Here is a 21,932-nt window from a genome sequence, read left to right on the forward strand (position 1 = left end):
TGTGTGTGTGTTTTCCCACTCTACCTCCCAGAAGCTGTCAGAGCTGCCCAGGTCGCTGAGGTCTCCATTGGAAGACATTTTGGGGTCGGCCTTGCAGCACAGAATGATGGCGGCTGCAGAAAAGACTGCGGACGGAGAGAGAAAATAGATTTATCACCTACAGCTGCTTTCAGGTGGAAACTTTCAACACATCAGCTTTTCACGAGCGAGCAAATCAGTGCCGTTACTGACCGAAAATCAGATCTGTAAGAATTCACTTCAAAGGGCTCCAACACAAATGTGTTGTCTTTCTGCTGTTTCCAATGAGTTTACATCAAAAAGGAATCAGCAGGTTTTCACATTCTGTTTCATTTATGTCTGACAGCGTCCCAGCTTTTCTGGAATCAGGGTTGAAAATAAGAAAAGTGAAACAATACAATCTGCTGCACACAGGACACACATAAACACACACTGAAGAGACGCTAACAAACATGCAGTGTTTGTAGAGGGGTCAGGGGGTTTTTATGATTTCATGGAGACATTTTTAAAAGAGCACGTGCCCTCCGTTTGAGGCGTCGCTCACTGCTTCACTGTCTGCAGCTCTGCAGTTTCAGCCTCTGGCAAACTGCAGCTCAGCACAGGAAGCTACAGCGTCTTCACTGCTCGCTGCTCACTGGGCTGATTTCTGCACATCGCTGCCCAATTTTCCTTCTGCACACAACTGGACTGAGTGTCCCACAAACACTGATGCCCTGTCTCACACATCCGCTGCGTTACTGAGGCGGGAAACTGTATCAGCCAGTCCTGCTCATCCACAATGGATCTCATTCATCAGAAAAGAGGATGTGCAAATGTTTGTGCAGAGTCACCTCTGACAATAACTCACAGATATAAATCATTTTTAACGGGGTGATGTTTCTGCCTCTTCATGCTCATCAAAACTAAAACTCTGCAAAGACAGGAGGGGGACGTGGCACATCCTGAAGACGCCGCCGCCGCCGCCGCCGCCGCCACCCAGGCTGCGCCTTAAAGGTGCCCGCTGGAGTTTTCTTGTAAACAAATAAAAGTGAGGTTTACATTCAGCCTGACTCGCTGTGTGCATCCTCGAGCTCTAAGAAATGAGCTGAACGTATTTCCTTCCTCATGAAACAGCTGGAAAGCAGAGTGCTTTCAATGGAGATGACATTTAGTATTTTTAAGTGGCTTATACACATCATGGCTGCAGCTGCAAGACATTAGTCATAACATCAGCTGTCAGCAGATAAGAAAATGTTTAAGTATTTATTAAGTCACAGTATTTTCAAGCAATCATAACTTCTCCTACGAGGACATATTTTAGATTATTTAAACTGTCTTATTGTCATTTCAACCATCTTCAGCTCTGCAGTAAATCTGCTGATGAACCCTGTCTACAGTTCACTGTGACCTGACTACTCTGTATACTGATTTCCTCCATGCTGTCCTCCCATTGGGCAAAAGCCTGTTTCAAGGCTAGACAACTTCCTTTGGCAGACACAACAACCTGGGAGGAAAACATGCTGCTGCAATAAACCAGAACCCTGCAGCTGACTGTGAAAAGCTCTCCTCTCTGTCAAAGCCACTTAAAAGCCACTTAAAGCACAGTGCTACTGCTAATTCACTAACAGGTTGATATTTGCAAATGATGCTGAGAATTACCAAATAGTGACACTTAAATAATCACTGGGAAAAACAGAACGTTTTAGCTGCCTCTACTCTACTTTTAAGTTCTAAAAAGCCTTTCGCGAGGCGGAGGAAGCTGCCTGAAATCTGATAAATGTCACTTAAAACAGGGTCAGCTGGGTCGGAAGAGCACAAGTTTGAAATTTTTTTTAAAAATTGGGCTTGTGGAGTGAGAAAGAAGTGAGTTCATCAGACCTCTGTAGCTGCTCCTTAGCTGTGCTCGAGGCTACATCAGCCACTGGTAGCATAACCGGTTGATGAGCTTTCTCGATGGAAAGATGAAACTAAAAACTTCCTGCAGGTTTCCTGTTCCCTGTCGGGAGGCTTTTAATGTGAAGATGGAGGAAATGTTGGATTTAAACTTAGAAACTGAGCAAGAGTAAGTTAAGGCCCAAGACTTTAGAAAACATGGACATAGTCTCTGTGACGTCACCCTCAGGTTTCTGAAGAGCCGCTGTGAAGCTCAGTGACTCCGGCTGTCACCATCTTTGCAGCGTCTGACACCACCAAACTCCTGGCTAATCCAAAAATGGGCAAAGAGGTGAAGCGTGGGTGGAGCTGAAGTGAGCTGAATGAAGCCTGCTGGCTGAAATTTAGCAGCTAGCTGTCACTCAAATCACAATCATGCATAAATTTAAGCCTTAACCCAGTGAGTTACACAAAAAGTCACCCCTGTGCAGTCGTCATGAACAGGGACATCAGCTACAGAGACCAAAGCTGTTTGTGTACCAGGCTGTAAACATGTTTATTTCTGCTACAGAATCCAAATCCAAACATCTAAACCACACACAATGTGAACATACATGTAATTTATAGTGTCAAAAACCAACTAAGTGGACCTACGTGTCAAACTGAAAGACTTGATGATACCTATAACTTAATTTGAACAGATTTATCACTCTTTAAAATACTTTGCATTGTTCCTGTATGAGCCTGGTGCCCACAACAAGGCTTGACTTGACATGAATGCGAGACGCTCCTGCTTCTTTTCCCTCCTCTGTGTTTCACAATGTTCTCTCTGACTGAAAATAACTAGCTGACTCTCAAAATAACAGCAGTGGATCAGCACACTGGGAGCAAGCTGGTGGCAAATTAGATGCAGTGTACAACTGTAGGCTTGGTGAAATCTGTAGGGAACAATGTGGGAGTGAGTCTAAACAAACTCTGCAGTTAGCCCAGAGAGGAAGACTGAAATGACAGACCAGCCAACGGCACAAGCAGGAGCGTGTTCCCACTTGTGCTACATGCTAACGCTACACTGAGCCTGGAATAAAAGACTAGGTTTAATATGTATTTGTAGGTATGTCTGTTGTGGGTGGGTGCGTTGTGTCTGAGGAGACGAGTGACGTTCAAGATTAGCAGAACGCTGACGTTCGGCAACGCAACAGCACAACATCACACCTCTGAGAGACTGAAGCTAATCCCCTCAGACAGCTGAGCTCAGGTTCTCTCCACACTGTACAGCACAGGTGGAAGCAACAGAAGGGTGTGTGTGTGTGTGTGTGTGTGTGTGTGTGTGTGTGTGTGACAGGAAAATGGCAAGTATGCTAGCAGCAGGTATTTGCCACCAGCATGCTAGAACATGAGTGAGTATGAGAAAACTGACTTTGCAATGGATTGCTAATTACTGCTCCTACGTCCTACAAGAAAGCACGGTGTGTGTGTGTGTGTGTGTGTGTGTGTGTGTGTGTGTGTGTGTGTGTGTGTGTGTGTGTGTGTGTGTGTGTGTGTGTGTGTGTGTGTGTGTGTGCGTGCGCGTGTGTGTCAGTATCTGGGTGCGGCTGACTGAAATCAAGTAGTTTTGGCTGCTGACAATCTCTTTACCTGCTGGAGGTGTGTAGACGCTGACCGTAAAAGTCAGCGGGAGCTACCGTTCAAGCACAGTTTCACAATGAAACCACGTTCATGGTCGACCACATTCAAACACAAGCAGCTTTGTGTTATAAGTGCTGGGGTTTGTGTGTGCGTGAAGCCTTAACAGAGGTTGATAGTCTGCTCTTAAGTGATCTTATTCTTGTTTTAATTCTTGCCATGCTACAGTTTGTCAGGCAGCGCTTTGAGCTAAATGCTAACATCCGCAAGCTAACATTCTCAGAGTGACAATGCTAACATGGTGACATTCAGAGGGAATAACGTTGGCCATTATTAACATCTTAGTTTAGCAAGTTAGCTTGCTAACCTTATGGGAATGTCACTAGCTTTCCAGGTATTTGGTCTTAAAACAAAGTAAATTACAATTTACAGTTTTGACCTGATGGTGGCGCTGGAGGAAACGTCTGGGACGTTAGTTACTACATTTCATCCTGAGGGGAATGTATGCCTGCAAATTTCATGGGAATAAATACATTAGTCGAAAAAATAGATAAATCATTTAAAAAAAATGCCTTTGAAGTTTATTTTTATCCTTTTAAAAAACCTTCTAATTAAAACTCGTTCATCGTTATGCAGATGACACACAGCTCTACATTCGGCTTCATCTGAGCCGTTCTGACTAATTTCTTCAATGCATTTAAGATATCGGTAAATATTTTCATTATCAATTGGTTTCCAAACTAAGCGAGGGTTCATATCATATTATAGTCATTAAGTATATCCATGAACAGTGTTTCAACTATCATAAGGTAAAAGAGAAAGACAAACGCCTTCATGTTAATACTCTGAAGTTTGCTTACTTTATAGTTGCTGGGTAGTGAGTATGGAGGAAGAGATATTTCCAGAAGCAGAGACTTGATCTGGTAAATTTCATCTAACAGACTCGTACCTACCTCATCAAGCCATCGAGGCGGATAAAGTGACAAGATGTCTGTTAACAAGAGTTTACCTCTCGACGTGAGCGCTAAAGCCAGCTGAGCACTGTGCCATTTCTGAGGCAGAGGACAAGAAATTCACATCAAGTGAAGAGACACTGACCAGTCACAGCTGGTTAGTCAATATTTTTACAGTCAAACTGAGACTGCTGTTGAAAGACTTTGATATGACATCATCCCAACTCAATATTTTAGTATTAACTTCCTTTAATTCCGCCATGGGCCCTCCGTGGAGGTGCAGACCTCTGCCTGGAGGAGTATCTCCACGAACAGATGTTCAGTTGAAAGAGCTGTTTCTGGTTTACATGGAGAGTCCAAAACCATCAACCACCAACCCTCCCCATGGCGGCGTGTGTGTGTGTGTGTGTGTGTGTGTGTGTGTGTTCTTTGAGGGTGTTTACATTCCTCGATCACTGATCGTGAACTCGGGTTCAATCCCCTCAGTTTAACCAGACACACATTAACACACATGCCACCCAGGACCTCAGGTCATCCTGGAGGTCCAGAACCTGCTGGAGCTGTGGACAGTATGGGAGGGGGGGTGCATAGAGGGTTTTTCAGGGGGAGATGCAGAGAGGATTTCAGACTCAAGCCAACATCTCTGAGTCCCACTACTATGACACAAGGCAGGAAAACAGGGGAAACAGCTATCCTGGCTCTATCCACCAGCAGCTCAAAAGGAGGTCAACAATTAATGCACAGTATTACTTGTTTAATGTACACAAAAAACAAATTTATAAAAGGAATTCACTATTTTATAGATGACTGTGTCTGAGACTACTTCCTGGCCAAGAAACAGTCTGGGACATAATGTTAATACACTTCTGTCTTGAGTGAGTGACAGATGTGTTGAATGTGGATATTACTACATTCGTGCAGAGCCAGGCTAGCCGTTTCCCCCTGTTTCTAGTCTTTATGCTAAGCTAAAGACTGGAAAGCTGCTGGCGGTAGCTTCATATGTACCATACAGACTTAAGAAGGTTATCAATAATTTCAACTAACTGCTGAAATTAAAATCTAATAAACCTTCAAAATGTCACACTTTTCCTTTAAGTAGCTGCTCTCCAGGTGGAAAATCATCTGTCATTTTGAGCCTTACTGTGCTGTTCAGTTCATTAGTAAAACCAACAGTCACTGAGAGGCACAAGCTGTTCATCACAACTCCTGATGGGGATTCTCTGATCTTACAAAAACACTCAGGAATCATTAAAAACTTTTCAAAGATGCCTTCCATCACAGTTCTGTTTTTATGTCGTCTTTGGCTCAAGAACGTTGGCTGTCAGCCCGGTTTCATTTCCATTTAGTCCATTAAACACCTGAAGGCATCCAAGAGCTACAGACTGGCCCTTGACCAAAAGCTGGGCAGCAGACTGTCAGGCCTGACCGACGAAGAACAGGAGGAACATTGAAAGAGGGCAAAAGTGAAGGAAGAAAGAGGAATGAGAGAGTGAAGCTTATGAAGGATAAACGATGAAGACGAGTGAAGTGCAGGAGAGCAGATGTTCAGTTTGGGACGAGCTAAGAGCTGCTCATCGCTCCTGTGTGGAAAAGAAATGTGAAACAGAGACGGAAGTTTACGAGCTAAAGAGACACAGCAGGGCAGTGAGGAGGAGGAGGAGGAGGAGGAGGAGGAGGAGGAGGAGGAGGTCTGATAGCACAACACACAAACAACTTCTGATGTGGTTTCTGCCACACAGCAACATCGTACTGCTGAAAGGGCTCATGGAGCTGGTTTGTCGAACTCATATCATTGCAAAAGAAGAGCATGTGTGCACAAAATATAGATAATCTCACTCTCTCTCACACACACACACACACACACACACACACACACACACACACACACACACACACACACACACACACACACACACACACACACACACACACACACACCAGTCAAACAAATCAGTCAGATATCAAATGACATTCACGACACAGTTCTACACCTCTGCTTCTCTTTGTGCTGCAGTGCTGAGGTATGGCTGTCTCACCACAGAGATCCAAGCATCGCTCATTTTATCCTGCACGCCTGCATTTTGAAGAAATAATCTGTTTTTGGAGTATTGAGCTCACCTGGTTCCAGACTCTGAATCAGAGCTCTGCAGGCAGACTTAAAAAAATGGGATATGATTTTTCCATCATCATCAGAAAAACTGCACTGAAAATGGTGATGAGCAGGTTTACGAGTTTACTTAAAAACTTGATTTACAGACTCCTACAGCAACTCTTAAACTGGCCTTTATTTCTTTGATGGACATGAAAAATAGCCTTGCAAACGCAGCTTCTGTGTCAGAGTCCACAGCCATGCTAGCAGCTGTGTGAGGCGACACACAGCCACAGCAGTGCTTTGAGCTAAATGCTAACATCAGCGTACCATAGTGACAATGCTAACAGTCAGTAGAATGTTTCACCATCTCAGTTTAGCATGTTAGCATGCTAACATTTACTAATCAGCACTGAACACAAAGTACAGCTGAAGCTGAAGGGAATGCATTAGTTCTGTCGTCGTAAACCAAAGTGATATTTTGGCCTGATGGTGGCCTGAGACGAAAAGTCAGGGGATCGAGGCATTCTGGGAGTCTGCGTGGACCCAAGAAGACAAGATAGAAACCTTTCATAACCACCTTTCAAACCCACCGGAGACTCTCAGTGCAGCATTTCTTTAAGAGTTGTGGTTGCATGTGTCATCTGTGTTTTTGCATCAGGGTTCTGCTCGCAAAAAAACTTCAACATCTGTGAGTTTAAGACATTTTTTAAAGACTTTTATAGCTGCAAACCTGTGGGACAGCTGTAGATCTGTCGGCCAAACTGCCACAGAAAAACACCCCGAATCAACACCATTGGCTGGATTCTGCTGTCAGACAAATGACAGTAAACACGAGATGAATAAGTCGCCTCACAGTCAAAGCAAATATTTGACTGTGAGATTATTTATGTTTAATATTTTCTTAAAAACCCAGACTTCTCAGTTCACAAGCACAAAGAGGATCAGTCATGAATTTCTGTCTATCATGTGACTCAAACACACAATCCTGAGATATCTACATCTAATACAGGCCTGCTGAAGAGGTGGGTGATGGTAGAGAGAGAGAGACAGGAAGAGATTCTGGTTGTTGGTTTATACAGAAATGGGTCAGGCCAGTGAAGAAGAGGAGGAGGAGGAGGAGGACGAGGAGGAGGAGGAGGAGGGACAACCAGCTGGGGGGGGTGGGGGTGAGGAGGAGGGAGTGACGGATAGAGAGGCAGGTCCAGACCTCATAAGCTCCACTGGAAAACTCACGGTCATTAATCTGATTAATGTACACCAACGGTTTCCCTGCCGCCCAGCTCCATCGATATGCTTCTACACATCGAGCACGTGGCGGTCTGCAGAGTATTAGTCCATAAGCTGCTCTGCTACAGTACGTCTGCATTCCAGCAGAGTTTGGGAGAGCACGGGGTGCACATCAGGGCCCGGAGGCTTCAAACGTCTATAAACAGAAGCGTTTTGTGATGCTTTTTTGCTCCGGCTGCTGTCCCTGTGCCAACAGCTGGCCTGAGACACAGCTGTGTACCAGAGCGCTGCTGCGTCTCTTTCCGAAATGAGAGACTCTCTGTTTAAGGAAAGAAAATGACAACCATGCTCACAAAGATGATTGCTGCTGGCAAAAATAAACCACATTATGGGTAACTTTGAAAGCCACCATCGTGCTTTGTTTTGATAAACAACTATCTGTCCCCTGAAATGGCAGCTGAGGGACGTCGGGAACTAAAATCTGCCTAAAAAGAGTCTGTAAATGTAAATGTAGTGCTGTGGAATGAATCACTTCTTGGATGAGCTCGGCCACAAGCTGTTTTATTAGCCCCGTTTCCATGTTACAACCCATCGCAGTGTGTGGCTTCGCTGTAGCTGAAGCTTCACTAAAATGCCAACAGGACTGGATTCTCGCTGCCCCTTGGCCCCCGGTGGCGTCAAAAACTGCCAAGTTAGTACAAACATGCTGAGTGAAGAGCGAAGGCTGTAAGAAGTCACAGCCAGCAGCTTTAAATCTTCAAATCCACTGCTAACAGTATACTACTCACAGTAAACAGTGCAGCGCTCAATGAGAGAGTTATTATACGGAGGAACAATACAAAGTGATAGAAAAATGTGCCATCATAAAGCTAAAAAACGGATCATACTGTAACGGCATCCGACAATGTAGAATTTTTGTTTGCACACATTAAGAGACAGATGGTGAAATTACATGGTGAAAATACAGTCAAGCTCTAAAAAATGTCCTGCAGAAACTCAGTTTGTGTGAAGGTGAAAATTAGAGTTTAAAAGTGCAGTTTAAAATACACAAAATTCACCTTCTTGCCAAGAGAAGATCAACATCTCTCTCATGTCTGTACAATAAATATGGAGCTAAAACAGCAGCCAGTTAGCTTAGCTTAGCTTAGCTTAGTTTAGCCTGGAAAGTCAGGAAACAGCTGGCCTGGCTCTGTCCAAAGGTAAAACAAATCTACCTAGAAGAAGGGATAAATGACAGATTTGGTCGTATATCAAGTCATGCATCAAACTGTGAGCCCCACGTCATGTGTCGTACCAAACTGTCAGCAGATGGTATCATTGGATCCCCGATACTCACTCTTTGTGTTTGTTAAACGCATCCTGGCAGACAGATCGACTGCTGAGTCATGGGGGGAGTAATCAAGACTCGAGTCTCCAAACAGAGAATACAGAGATCACTAAAACCTGCTCTGCTTATAATTTCACAGAAGTAAATAAGAACTATAAAGGCCTGAATTTGAAGACTGAATGACTTCACAGTTTGTCCCATCACAAGACACATCGGGGTATGTGGTGAACAGCATTGAACATGTCTGTTCGACCTGCCTTTGTAGAAAACGACACGTCGACGTGCTTGTGAAGCCGGCGTTTGGTAAACTGAGCGTACTGCCAAAGAACAGTTTCACTTTGCTCGCTGTGATGTGGCTGAAGGTTGAAGAGACGGACGTGTTTGACTCGTCTTCACTACGACAACATGAACCCGTCCTACATCTGACTGCTGCTGATTTCCAAACTGGAAAAAACACAGCAGCTCTTCTGGAAACGTCAGATTTTCCCAAACTGTGCGCCAAAATCCGTTTCAGAATAAATGCGAGCTAAGAAATAGCCAGCGCCTCATTTTACTTGTTTAACATCGAGTTTGAATTGCTGTTTGTGACATTTAGAGTTGTAATTTAACTAGAAAATCCTCTTACTTCATTGGTCTGATACCAATCTTATCCAGCTCAATCACATTTCAAAGTATGTTTTCTGACTTCTGAATCTGGCTTTGTGAGGCGAAAAGACGGTAAAACAAGGTGCTGAGAGGAGGATGAGTGGCAGGCAGCTAGTGCAGCACACATCACTGCGTGGAAGTCCCTAAAAACCAAAATGTTGGTTGCAAAACACAAAAAGCAAATCCATGACCCACAAACGCAGCATGTCAAACGTTACGGTGCGGTTATTAGAGGACAGCAGTGCAATAAGCCTGAGCGCACACAGTAAACACAACAGACACAGCACACAAACCACATGTCACAAAACAATGAAGCACATCCCAGAGTGACAGCACAACTTACCTTATCAGAGGTGAAAACACAGACGGACAGATGTCCAAACAGAAGACAGCCTTTGTCTCCTCGGGCCTGAGGGGCAGAAAGGGACAGACGGAGAGGGGACGATCCCTGAAGAGCAGACGTGACAGCGAAGGGAAAACACAGAGAGGTGTGTTAGACAGCGGAGCAGCATGCGGTTAGACCCCCCTGCAGACCTGCAGGCCCGGAGCTGGACCGGCTGCCGTTATATGGCTCGGCGCTGGCTGGAAGGTGGCACATTCTGGGAGTCGTGGTGAAATGCCACACATGGAGCCTGGAGTGGAGGGCTAATGAAACAGGCAGGGACCAGCGGCCCCTGTAACAGGAGGTCAGAGCAGTTAGCTCACACCTCTAAAATTACCTGCCCGGGCGATGAGTTTGGACGGGAGTGTCAGCTTTTAAAGCTGTGATTTTGCGTGAACTGATTTGCTACTAAATTACCAAATTTCTGCCTATTTTCATCTCAGACGATGAGATATTAATGATGACAATGCAAGAAAAGATACACTGTATGGTGAAAAAACATCACGCAGCCTTACTGCGAAGATGAACTTTGGACTGAGGAGCACTTGTTTTTGTAGTGATCCATCATGAGAGACATCATGTAGATTTATGTTCATGTTTATGTTACAGATAACTTAAGTTTGAAGCGTCGAAAGATCCAAATCCGCTGCATATCAGAGCAAATGGGGGAAAACTAAACTCCCAGTTTTGGTGATTTGCAAGCTTTCTTATCAGCTGACACGTTATTTGATCCCCATGAATTAAAAACTCTTCATTCTCATGTTAAAGTCTGCTTACCTTTGCACCTCCCGTTATGATAATCGGATAACTTCTAAATTTGAAACCAGTTTCACTTCTGGATTTTCCAAAGCCAGAGCCGAGAGCCCCACCCTCTTTCCACAAGCAATGAATGCAACGGGTTAGTGATGAACACGGCATCAAATAAAGCGAAACCACAAACAAGCTGCTTCATGACATGAGGTTAGATATTAGAGGACATCAGACACGGGGTAACAGGCGTGGTGCAGAGACAGCGCTGATCCAAGGAAGCCAAAAGCAGAACATCCACAAACTTCATTTGTCATTCGTTTCGATGCTTCATCCCCTGCAGCAATGCATGTTTTTAAAAGATGGAGATTCATTATATGACTAAATCAACCTGCTATAAATAAAGGGTGACTTGTTCTGGCTTCAAAAAGCATGAGATTTTAAATATTTGAATTGAACTTTGGTTGTTCCTGAACTTTCTCCAACATATCCACATGATAATTAGTCATTTCTCATCCCATGAAAGCACATATAATTGTCCCCAAAGTCTCACATTACCGAAACCATTTTTCATTTTCACGAAACAATGCAGCAGCATTTGATCTCTAAGCTGTGAATCGCGTGCCGTCGCAGGTCTTCAGTAACTGAGTCAACATTTCACACTCGCTCTCATGTGGTGATCTCACTCCTGTAACGTGTGACAGGCGAGGACAGAAGACAAAACGAAAGCAGATCACAGAGAGGCAGAGGACAGCAGACCAGAGACGGAAGGAAAAGGACAACTCAGCCTTGTTCCCACACACAGCTGCTTTTCCAGCTCATCTCTGACCATAACCACATCACTGAGGCCACGCCGGGCCAGAACCCCCCCCCCCCCCCCCCCCCCCCCGGCTGGGGCCAGCTTGGCACAATCTGCTGCACGTCGCAGGCAACGCTGCCAAAGATTAACCCAGAACCTGTTTCCCCTGCTGTTCACATTTGACTCCAGCATGACTGCGTTAAGCCTCGCTGTCTAGAAAATGCAACACAGAAATCCCAGGATTCATAATCTGACAACACACAGCTCTGACAAAAGCTTCCCGAGTGCAGGAAAAACACAGCTGAACTGATTCTTCCATCAGCAAATCAATCGCAGACTATTCTGATGAATGACTGACGTCATTTTTCTTTTCACTCAAATCAATTTTCAAGCAAAATTTCCAAACATGTGATGCTTCCTGGTTCTGGTTGCTGGTACGCTGGTTCAGACTGTTGGTCAGACTTTGCCGGTTATTTTTCATGGTTTTCTGATGTTTTATACACCCACTGATTAACCAAGCATAAAAACTATAGACCACATCTTAGAATAGAAGCGATCCTGTCAGACCATTTCTGTAAATACAAACTTCAGATAAAATCAATTTCTAGGTTCACTTTCTTATTTTGCTGATGTTTTTTTATCTTAAAAATAACTTTTATTGCATTTATTCCTCCTGATCTATTTCATGTTTTTATATAAATCAACTTTAGAAAAGGTTTTTTTAAATTATAGTTAGAGTAGCAGTATAGAGATTTCTATGTTTTTACATCATCTTTCAGGTCATTTTAGATGCTCTTCTGATTTAATGTAACTGTAAAATGTCACTTCTGATGCTAAAACTGTGTTGAGGTGATTAAACAATGAAGCAGTGTCCTACTCTTCAGTTTTGTTTTTCTGGTGTCACTTCCCTGAGTTTTACTTTTAAAAAAAGCACAAGCTGATGAGTGAACCAACCAGAGGAGAGCTGACAGACTGGGTGGGAGTTAACGTTCAGCGTTGACATATTTCATGTTTCCATGAAATTCCACTTGCTTGGCAGGATTTGAAGCCTGAAGCTGGGGGAAAGTCTCTGCCTGCCTGCCTGCCTGCCTGCCTGCCTGCCTGCCTGCCTGCCTGCCTGCCCGCCCGCCTGCCCCCCCGCCTGCCCCACCCCTCCATAGATCCCACTGTAATACTGCTGCTTGTCAGGGACTCCTCAACTCGACCACATGGGCCAACAGACGACTGGCTGGTAGCATTTCATATCATCTGTGGGGATTGTGTCCACTCAGCACAAGACATGAAAGCAAATGGGAATTATTCTTTGCCATCCTCAAGTGTGACATTCGCAAGCATTTTGAACTCATTTTTATGGTTTGAGGTCTGTAAATTGCCTGTTTTACCAAAGTAAAAGTCATGAGAAACATTGCTGCTTCAAAACCTACAAATGTTTGCAATGTTCAAAAGAAATGATGTTACCATAATTGTGCAAAACCAAAAACAAGACAAATTCTGGTAAATTTGACCACATCAGAAGGATTTGCAAAGGGCCACGATCAGTGACATTTCACAGTCCTTTTATGAGGAAAAGTGGCAAATACAGTACATCCTTATTTAGCAGTAATGTGCTTTTTGAAACCTTGAGCTTGTATAATTGCATTTCTGTATAATCTTGTGACACTGAAACAGCAAGAGGTAACCTGTCGTGTCAAACTACAACTTAAACACAAAGAATTCTCCTTCAACGCTGCAGCTTTGATCCACTTTTCACAAAACTTGTACCGATGAATGCATTGTTGTGGTTTTCACATACTTTGCTCCAGATATTTTGTCTATCTCTCAAAAGGAGTCATGTGATAAGCCTCCGGGCTTCTTGGATCTATCACCACCTCTGTTGTTACTGTATAATTCCTTTATGGTGTCGTAGTCTGTTATCTTACTCTGTTCAAACTGTTTTCCATTTTCATACAGCTACTTGTGTGCCCTGTGTATGCAAATAAACACACAACACAGAGGTTGACTGCAGGCTACTGTCAGGCTGACAAATGTAGTGACGAGCTGGTGAACAAAACATGTAACAGCTACAGAGACGTTAGAGGACTTGGTGGAGACCCAAACAGAGCCATATGGAGAATATTGGACCTGCACTCATCAGATGGACACAAACAACAACAACAACAGGATGACAGTGTTGCTCAGTCTGGAGCAGCAACCTAAGCTAGCAGCAACATCTTGGAAGCTAGCTAACATAATAAAGTGCTGGTATTAAACATTATTGCTAACACCTGTTTTTCTTCATATGGCAACTCAAAATGTCTCCTGTGAAAGAGCTTGCAGGATTATACAGTTATCATCTGTTTGCTAGATTTGTAAACATACAACTGTTGGCTAATATGTTAGCCTAGCAACTTGATAAGATAATGGCATGTCAGGGCTGTGTATCTGTCGGCTTGTTTTGGGGGTTTTCTGCCCCCTACTGATTAAAAATCTCTTCATATAGCTTTGAAATGTCAGCTAAAGGAGAATTACTCCTGTTAAGTTTTTTTATACTTTATGAGCTGCTGCAACAACACGAGCTAACAGCAGGGTCTTGGTGCTAGCTAACGTTAAGAATTGGTGGGTTTAACCGTTACTGGTTAGCCGTTAATTTATGAATAAGTTCTAGATGTTACCGTAATGAGCCAGTAATGTTATAGTATTATATAAAACAGAAGGTAAAATTAACAAAGATGTCACCAACATGGCAAATCAAATCAAATCAATTTACAAGAATGGGAAAAAGCGTAGGTAATTCCAGCTAGGTGTAAGCTAACGTTAGCTTAGGTGCGACTGCCAACTGTCAGTATTTGGCGGTTTGTGAGGACACAGCTCGGTTTGTCACTGTTAAAAACTACTGAGGGTACACACGCAGTAGTTTAAATACACGTTTAAAACAGGATAACAAGCCGGCAGATGATCAACATGTGCTGGACACAGACAGGTGAGGTTTCTTACCTGTTTCGCTCCGACCTGGAGGAACAAACCAAAACCTAAGTCGTGCTCCTGGTGCTGCGGCCGCCCTCCTCTCACGCTGACAGATTAAAACTCAGATGTGTATCGTCGTTACAAAAAACGCAGCACTTTGTCCTCTTTTAAGCCTTCACAAACTGCGACATCTTCCAAGTTCGCTCCGCCGTCAGCCGTCGGTCCCCCACAGCCATTTATACGATGAGAAGATCCGACCTGAAGCCCTCTGCTCCCCGAGAAACTGACAACAAACCGTCGGGCACCGTCTCTCCTGCTCTCCTCGGTGAAAAAAGTTAAGTTGTACCTCCACAGCGAAACTGAGAAATAAGGTGAAAAGTGTGTTTGTCTCCCTCGGAGGGGAATGGAAACGAGTTTCGGCTGCTAGATAATAAGTGTCTTCCCCCTCCGATGCCTACTGGCGTCTCCGTGTAATCAGATGCTGCTCGCCACAATATCCATTCATCCTATTACAGAGTTTAACCCTTCAGTGTCTGCGGCGCGGCTCTATGCTGCGTTAAGGACCATCGGAAAGAACGCCACTGCTGGATGGAAAAATATCCCCTCACACAAGAATTACAGTAAACAAGCCTGGGGAGTCGACTGAACGCATAAATTACATACGGTTAATTGAACCTCTGAATATGCTACAATTATAGTGGATATTTGAATAGAAATGTATTTCAGTTCACATTATGCTTGTAAGATATATCATCTTGTAAAATATCTGTCTCCCTCTTTCCCACTGCCTCGAAACACAGCATCATTAAAATGATTAATAAAGGTGGATAATTAAACACACATTTATTTGACAAGCCAATTCATCCAATGCTTGTAGGATAAATATAACGAATTGGCTTGTAAATAAATGAAATAATTATATAATCCTCCAAACAAAATATAGTTCAATTTAGTATTGTTAGTAGATATTTAGATATACTTTTATTTTCCCTTTTTCTTTTTTCTTTTTTTCAGTCCTAAAACACGTTTAGATGATGTACTCTACATTCATCACTGCTGGAAACTGCAAACGACAAAGTCACTGAGGAAATCAATGTGCATCACAGGTATACCAGTGTCAAAACTTTTTATTATATTAAAATATATAAATGTTTTGTGATCTGTGTTCACTGACATTTATAATTTACCACCAACACGCAAACAAGTTTCAGCATTATTTGTTATAAAAAAAATATATTAAAAAAATCTTGAGTAAATGTCAAAACATTTAAGTTAGAGTTCTCGAGGTGTACCTGAAGGCACCATTAACCTAGACCCGCTGATAGAACTGGGTTAAGGCTTTAACGTCCCCCCCCACACACACACACACACACACACATACACAGAATGAAAACATGATAGAGGAAATCATCTGAAATGAAACAAAATATATTCATTTGATTTCCAGTTTGATTTCCATACAGTTCTTCATCTGAACACGTTGTAGATTTTCTTGTTTACATGATATGAAGATTTACCAAAGCAATCAGATTTTGCATTTAACAGTAAAAATGAGTTTGCTTTACAAACAGCGCCCTCCTCAGGACACAAGCATAATCACAACAACACTGAACAACTGACCGCTCAATCACTGAACTTTCAGCCACATTTGAAATAACAGGCACCTTCTTCATGTTCAACTCTGACGTCACGTTTCAGCAGGACTGAAGGCTCAACGGACGCTGCCTCATCATCATCATCATCATCAGCGTCGTCGTCACCGCTCCTCCGCTAGCAGCGACCTGAAGGTCTTCAGCTCTCTGATGCTGGTGGAGATCCTGTGGGACATTTCATAAAGAGGCAGTTATGACTGGGAGGGTCAGCCTGATTGGATCGTCTGACAAACTGCCTCTTACTGAAGATCTGCGTACTTCTTCCACCACATTAACCGACCACATGTTTAAAAACACACTCACCTGACAGATATTAAAACCCACTTCAGTCAACAAATGCAACCCTTGCATGTTTTCTCAGAGAGGAGTAGGCACTGAGCGTCTTTGAATACCAAAGTTATTTCACAGACGGTTCAAATTATGACGTGATGGCGACAGAGAGTCTCCCACCTTCCGAAGGCGTTGAGCAGGGAGACGATCTCCTGTCGGCTGAGCTGGAAACTGGGTCGCTGGACGCCGGACGAGGGCAGAGCTTCAATCTGTCGCTCTGAAAACAAAATCTTTAGCGCTGTTCCTAATCCCTGAGTCTGATGAGGAGAGAGAGATCAAAACGAGGCAGCACATCACAATGCAATACAAGCAAGGGTTTGACCGCGTTATTTCACATTTCACACGCTGAACATCCTGAATGTGGATGTTGGAAAAGTGTCCTCGCCTGCAGTTTCCCCCACAGCCGACACTTGAAGCAGCCCACGCAGTCCACGATCCTTGAGATGTTGAGGAAGGCCAGTCTGACGTCCTCCTGACGCAGATGAAGAAGAAGAAGATGACACACACGTCATTTGATGAACGTTAAAACTGGTTTACGAGAAAGGAAACAGAAGCTGGACTCTGGTACTTTAGTCAGTACAAATCAAGCAATGAAGACATAAAACGTCTCTCAACTGCTTGAGGAAGAATCAGTGATATCAATCAGTCAGACAAACTGACCTAGACCTTTAGTCACAACCCTGATTCCACAATCATGTGTTCACAAAGTGGTGAACTTCACTCCATCCTCGCTCATGAATGGCTGAGCCTTTCAATCATGATACTCTCACCTGTTACCAATCAACCTGTTTACCTCTGGAATGTTCCAAACAGGTGTTTTGAGACGAGTCTCATCTTCAGTCGTATGAGCTTGTCAGTCTTGTCCACAGACTGAAGACGTCTTCAGTCTTCAGTCTGACTGAAGACGTCTTCAGTCTGTCATGACTTCTTTCCTACAGTTTACAGGTTTAACAGAGATTTAAATGGCTGCCGACCTTCAGTTTGGCTGCTTCCTTTTCATCCCCGGCAAACAGAGACGTCTCATCAAAGTGCAGTGGGAATGATCTGGAGACACAGAGGGACAGGACACTGTCAACAAACCGCCGGTTCCACAGTAAATACAACAGCAGAACAAGAGACTACATTAATGAGAAGTGAAGACACTTTGATGTCACTGCTCCCATCGCTGTGCGTTATTCAGCAAAGATTTCACAGGAAACTGTAACTTTAGAACTGCCTGCTCTGGTGTCGGACTCAGGACTCAGACTGACCTGGCCAGCTGCAGGATGTGCAGCAGCAGCTCTTTGTGATTCCGGTCCTCCTCAGGTCTGCCTGTGTACAGCTGGAAGGACGGCTGCTGGAAGAACGGCAGGGCTTTGGCCAGCGCCCGCAGCTCGATCAGGTACAGGAAGTAGAGGTTATGGAGCCTCTTGGGCCCCTCGCCAGCCGTCAGCTCCGGATCAAACCGCTGTCTGAACTCCGACACGTTGTGACCCCACTTCTTCTGAAACCAGCTGTCTGAAGGGGTTCACAGAGAGAAGGAAGGTTCAGAGTGAAAACCAGCACAGCTGAGGAAAGGCAGTGCTGATGTACTGGATCAGGACAGGACAGGAGAGGTTTGACACGCTGGGAATAATTTATATTCTGTATACGAATACAGGCCTTCATTAGAGAGAGCTCTTTATTAAGAAGCCTCCCAGTTTTCTGATCAGCTCTCCTTTGACTTGTTATTTTGCTCTTAATGTTTCCTAAAACTACTGTTTGTTCATTCCAGTGAAAATTCTTTCTTTTCACTGGAATGTTTGGATTTTATTGTGAAAAAACTGCAGGAAGCAGATTAAGCAGCATATTAAAAATGAGAAAGCACGTCAAAGTGGGTCTGAATCAACCCATCAGTAAGAGGAGTATTTCTGTTGAAGGGAAAAATTCAGAAGTGGTTTTATTGATGGAAGGAACACAGTCACACTTACACGATCAGATCTGTCCATTATTTTGAAAGGACTTACAAACCTACATACATTCAGTCCGTTTCTGTCTTGCAACTGACTTCACATCTTTGTGCAAGTGTTAGCATGTCTCACCATCCAAGAGGTATCTGGCGCTCAGGTGGACGTTGATGCTGGAATGGAGGCCGGAGATGAGGCGGTAGAAGGCCCTCTTCTCTACACACTGACCTGACAGAGACACAAACACAGAGCTGAACCGAGAGCGAGCGGCGTTTCCTTCTGTCGGCCATCCTCAGGTGAGACGTCAGCTTACCTTCCAGCCAGCTGTAGAAGGTCTTTGCTGTAATGAACAGAGCAGCGTTCACGTTTACAGGCGGGCAGATTAAAGAGAGAGCTCAAACGAAGTGAATGATGCTGCGATGTGTCAGGAAAGAGGCGTTACCTTCACTTCCTGAGCTGCTGGGAATCAATGGACGTCTGACGGTAAACGGTCTGTGAGGGGGAGTAAAGGAAGAGAGGTGAACTGACACCAACACCCGCCCAGTGGTGCAATGGAACTATGTACACTTACTCAAATACTGCACTTGAGTACAAATTTGAAATACTTTACTTGAATATTTCCATGTCATGCAACTGTATACTTCTACTCCACCACATCTCAGAGGCAAACACTGGACTTCTGTCTGAGCTTAACTTAGTGGTTACCTTTCCTCAAGCCCTTCCTGTCCAGTGAAAACCACGTATCTCCGGATTTAGTGATTTTAAATTTCAATGTTTCTGATGAACTGAAGGCTTCAGAAAAATCTCCTTCTCTTCAGCTAAATAAACTCTTTAAATTGCTTCTTGGATCAGCTGAAAATTCATCGTCTCACGGCTGAAAACAGGCTGTTTGTCTTAGCTGTCCAAGTCCTCCAGCCCCATCGTCATGGCCGTGTTAGCATGCTAACACAAAGCGTGTTGCACCTGCAGCCTCACAGAGCTGCAAGCACTCGTTTAACTGTGTGTTACTGTGGAAGCTCTTAGTGCAAAGTGTTTACTTGAAGCAGTTCTCCTCATAGATGCTGTTCCAGATCTGCCAGGCCTCTGGTCCTCGGTAGCCCGTGAAGCGCTCCGGGTTCAGCAGCAGGTCCACATACTGGGAGTCCGGAGACTCCTCGTCTGGGAAACAGGAACATTTCAGTCAGCTGTGAGTCTCTAAGAACGTCTTTCTGACAGCAAAGTGCGATCCGAACAAAGCGTTGACCAACCCAAATACAGCTGACGGACTGAATCTTACCGTCGACCTCGCAGAAGCGCTCGGCCTCGTCGTCGTGTTTGCTCCAGCTGAGCAGGGCCTCTCTGGTCTCCTCGCTGGAAATGAAAGCAGAGGAGTCGCTGAGTGTCCAGAGGTCAAAGGTCACAGAGGAGGTTCTGCACTCACAGCTGAGTCAGAGCTGATTCCAGATAAAACCGCAACGCAGACCTTTAAAGGTGCTGTGACATCACTACGCAGTCTGTAGTGACTCTGCTACACAGGAACTGTGGATGAGCCTGTACCTTTAAAAGTATTCATGGAAAGTACTCTTATTCTGGTACTTGTACCTCTATTTTCTACTACTTTATACTTCTCCACTATTTTACTCATTTATTGTTCTGTTTAATTCTCATGAATTTTGTGAAGCACTTTGTTGCCTTGCTTAGATTGTTATTATACTGTAGGTTAAGATAAGATAAGATAAGATAAGATAAGATAAGATAAGATAAGATAAGATAAGATAAGACCAGCTGCAATATTAAAACGATGATCACAAAGCAGTAATTAGAATCCAATAATAAATAATGAGTACTTTTACTTTTGTTTCTTTAATTATATTTTGATACTTTTGTAGGAGGAGTACTTTTGGCAGAGTATTTCTACACAGTGGTACTGTTACTCTCACTGAAGTATCAGATCTGAGTACTGTGCAGTGGTCGTTTCTGATCAACTCTCACCTTAAAGAGACGTCGACAGCTCCGAGCTGCTTCGCCTGCTCACAGTCAACCAGCTGCTCGTTCACTTCTGCTGAATACTGAACACACACACACACACACACACACACACACACACACACACACACACACACACACACACACACCTCTGCTGAGAGGAAATTAAGCCTATGCAATTAACGTGTGTGTGTGTGTGTGTGTGTGTGCACATCTTTCCCATCATCCCTCAGCTCGTGTTTCAAACCTCTGACGGTTCAGGACTAAGACCCCCACGGGGTCCGGTGGTTTGGGACCCCCTGGCTGGTGGACTCACCTTGCTGTGGGGGGACGATCGGATCCCCTCTGGCACCTCGTTCTGCGAGCAGAGTTTTAGTCAGTCTGACGTGAACAAAGCTGATTGGTTTGCTTACGGCAGGTGAACCAGAGGAGGAACTCACAGGTGAGCAGGGCCTCACGGCGCAGTCCCTCAGACCACAGTGACTGCTGACCGTCCAGAAGGGACACGGCTTATTGAGGTTCACCTGCAGGTGCAGACACAGGAAGTCCTCAGACCGGATAAGGGTTTGACTCACAGAGGCCAGAATCTCGCATCACAGCTTTACCTTGTAGAACCTGAAATAGTCCGACTCCAGAAGCGTCTGCAGTTTGGGGAAAAGCTGCTTGTTGTTGAAGCCGTCGATGGTCTCCACGTCGCAGGCGCAGTCCTCCAGCTCTCCTGCGACCTGCGGCGGAGGGACACACTTAAGCGATGACCATGTGAGCGTTCATCTCAGTGGACAGCTGCTCGCTCAGGACTCAGGAAGTGCTTCTGCTTTCAGATGAATTCAGAGGCTTTACTTGGTGTTTTACATGTTTATATTCACCTTCTTCTCTCATCAAAAGGGTTTTAGTCTGCATCTTTACATTCATCTCTGTGAAAAACTTGCTCCTTCTTCTTCTGCTCCTTCTTCTTCTTATTATTATTATTTATTGCCTCTTGTGTCCAATACACAGAGCTGCCTTAAAATTCTCTGCTGATGTTTGACTTGTTGATTGTTTGAGGACTATATGAGTTGCTATCTTTGTCTGGTCCAGCTGGTTTCTCATTGGAGGATTCCTGCTGTACCAACAGGTGCCTGCTCTTCGCGTTATTTGTTTACAGGTAACACCTGTTAGAGGGACTTTGACGTTTCTAACAGCTTGTGGAGCTCTGAGAGGTGAACGTGTTGAAATAAGTACAGAAAGTCACCTTACAGCAAACCTTCAGGCAGAAATGTCGAACATGTTGAGTAAAAACAGATTCACGATGCGCTCACCTCACAAAAACACCTGCTGCGCGCGGATCCGGACACCTGGAGGAGGAGGAGGAGGAGGAGGAGGAGGAAGAAGAAGACCACCGGCTTCATGACGACCTCTCTGTCTGAAAGCTGTTCGAGCCTCTGTGAGTGTGAGAGCAGCTTCACCTCCTCAG

The 21,932-nt window shown here is 44.3% G+C and overlaps 2 protein-coding genes across 3 annotated transcripts in view; both read right to left on the reverse strand.

Annotated features, from left to right (window-relative positions):
• Positions 1-15,075, reverse strand: part of pacsin3 (protein kinase C and casein kinase substrate in neurons 3) — a 31,341-nt gene extending 16,266 nt beyond the window's left edge. Inside the window, exons 1-2 of one of the 2 annotated variants that reach the window (XM_070966477.1) lie at positions 14,638-15,075; positions 25-125 (exon numbers count right to left, since the gene is read on the reverse strand). In XM_070966477.1, the coding sequence (XP_070822578.1) occupies positions 25-78 (54 nt within the window). In that variant the 5' untranslated portion in view covers positions 79-125; positions 14,638-15,075. Of the gene's footprint in view, positions 1-24; positions 126-10,079; positions 10,188-14,637 lie in introns of those variants that run through there. The other variant, XM_070966485.1, reaches the window with a different exon arrangement.
• Positions 15,076-16,074: 999 nt separating this feature from the next.
• ero1a (endoplasmic reticulum oxidoreductase 1 alpha) lies at positions 16,075-21,932 on the reverse strand. The gene is made up of 15 exons (XM_070961801.1): positions 21,778-21,932; positions 21,085-21,204; positions 20,920-21,003; positions 20,796-20,837; positions 20,486-20,562; positions 19,791-19,864; positions 19,552-19,672; positions 18,957-19,006; positions 18,828-18,854; positions 18,650-18,742; positions 17,840-18,086; positions 17,564-17,633; positions 16,975-17,061; positions 16,710-16,846; positions 16,075-16,424 (listed from the first exon to the last, which is right to left on the reverse strand). The coding sequence occupies exons 1-15, from the start codon at positions 21,865-21,867 to the stop codon at positions 16,364-16,366; spliced, it is 1,380 nt and encodes a 459-aa protein (XP_070817902.1). The 5' UTR covers positions 21,868-21,932; the 3' UTR covers positions 16,075-16,363.

The sequence above is a fragment of the Chaetodon trifascialis genome, chromosome 1, assembly GCF_039877785.1.
Source record: "Chaetodon trifascialis isolate fChaTrf1 chromosome 1, fChaTrf1.hap1, whole genome shotgun sequence".
In the NCBI taxonomy this organism is placed as follows: Eukaryota; Metazoa; Chordata; class Actinopteri; order Chaetodontiformes; family Chaetodontidae; genus Chaetodon; species Chaetodon trifascialis.

Bases quoted from the DNA above. Each gene is read 5' to 3' on its own strand.
- ero1a (XM_070961801.1), bottom strand. From the start codon at position 21,867: ATGAAGCCGGTGGTCTTCTTCTTCCTCCTCCTCCTCCTCCTCCTCCTC. The intron at 21,004-21,084 runs GTAAAGCTGTGA...CTGCACCTGCAG, and splicing joins ACTATTTCAGGTTCTACAAG to GTGAACCTCAATAAGCCGTG. The intron at 18,087-18,649 runs GTGAGACATGCT...GAACCCCTTCAG, and splicing joins CGCCAGATACCTCTTGGATG to ACAGCTGGTTTCAGAAGAAG.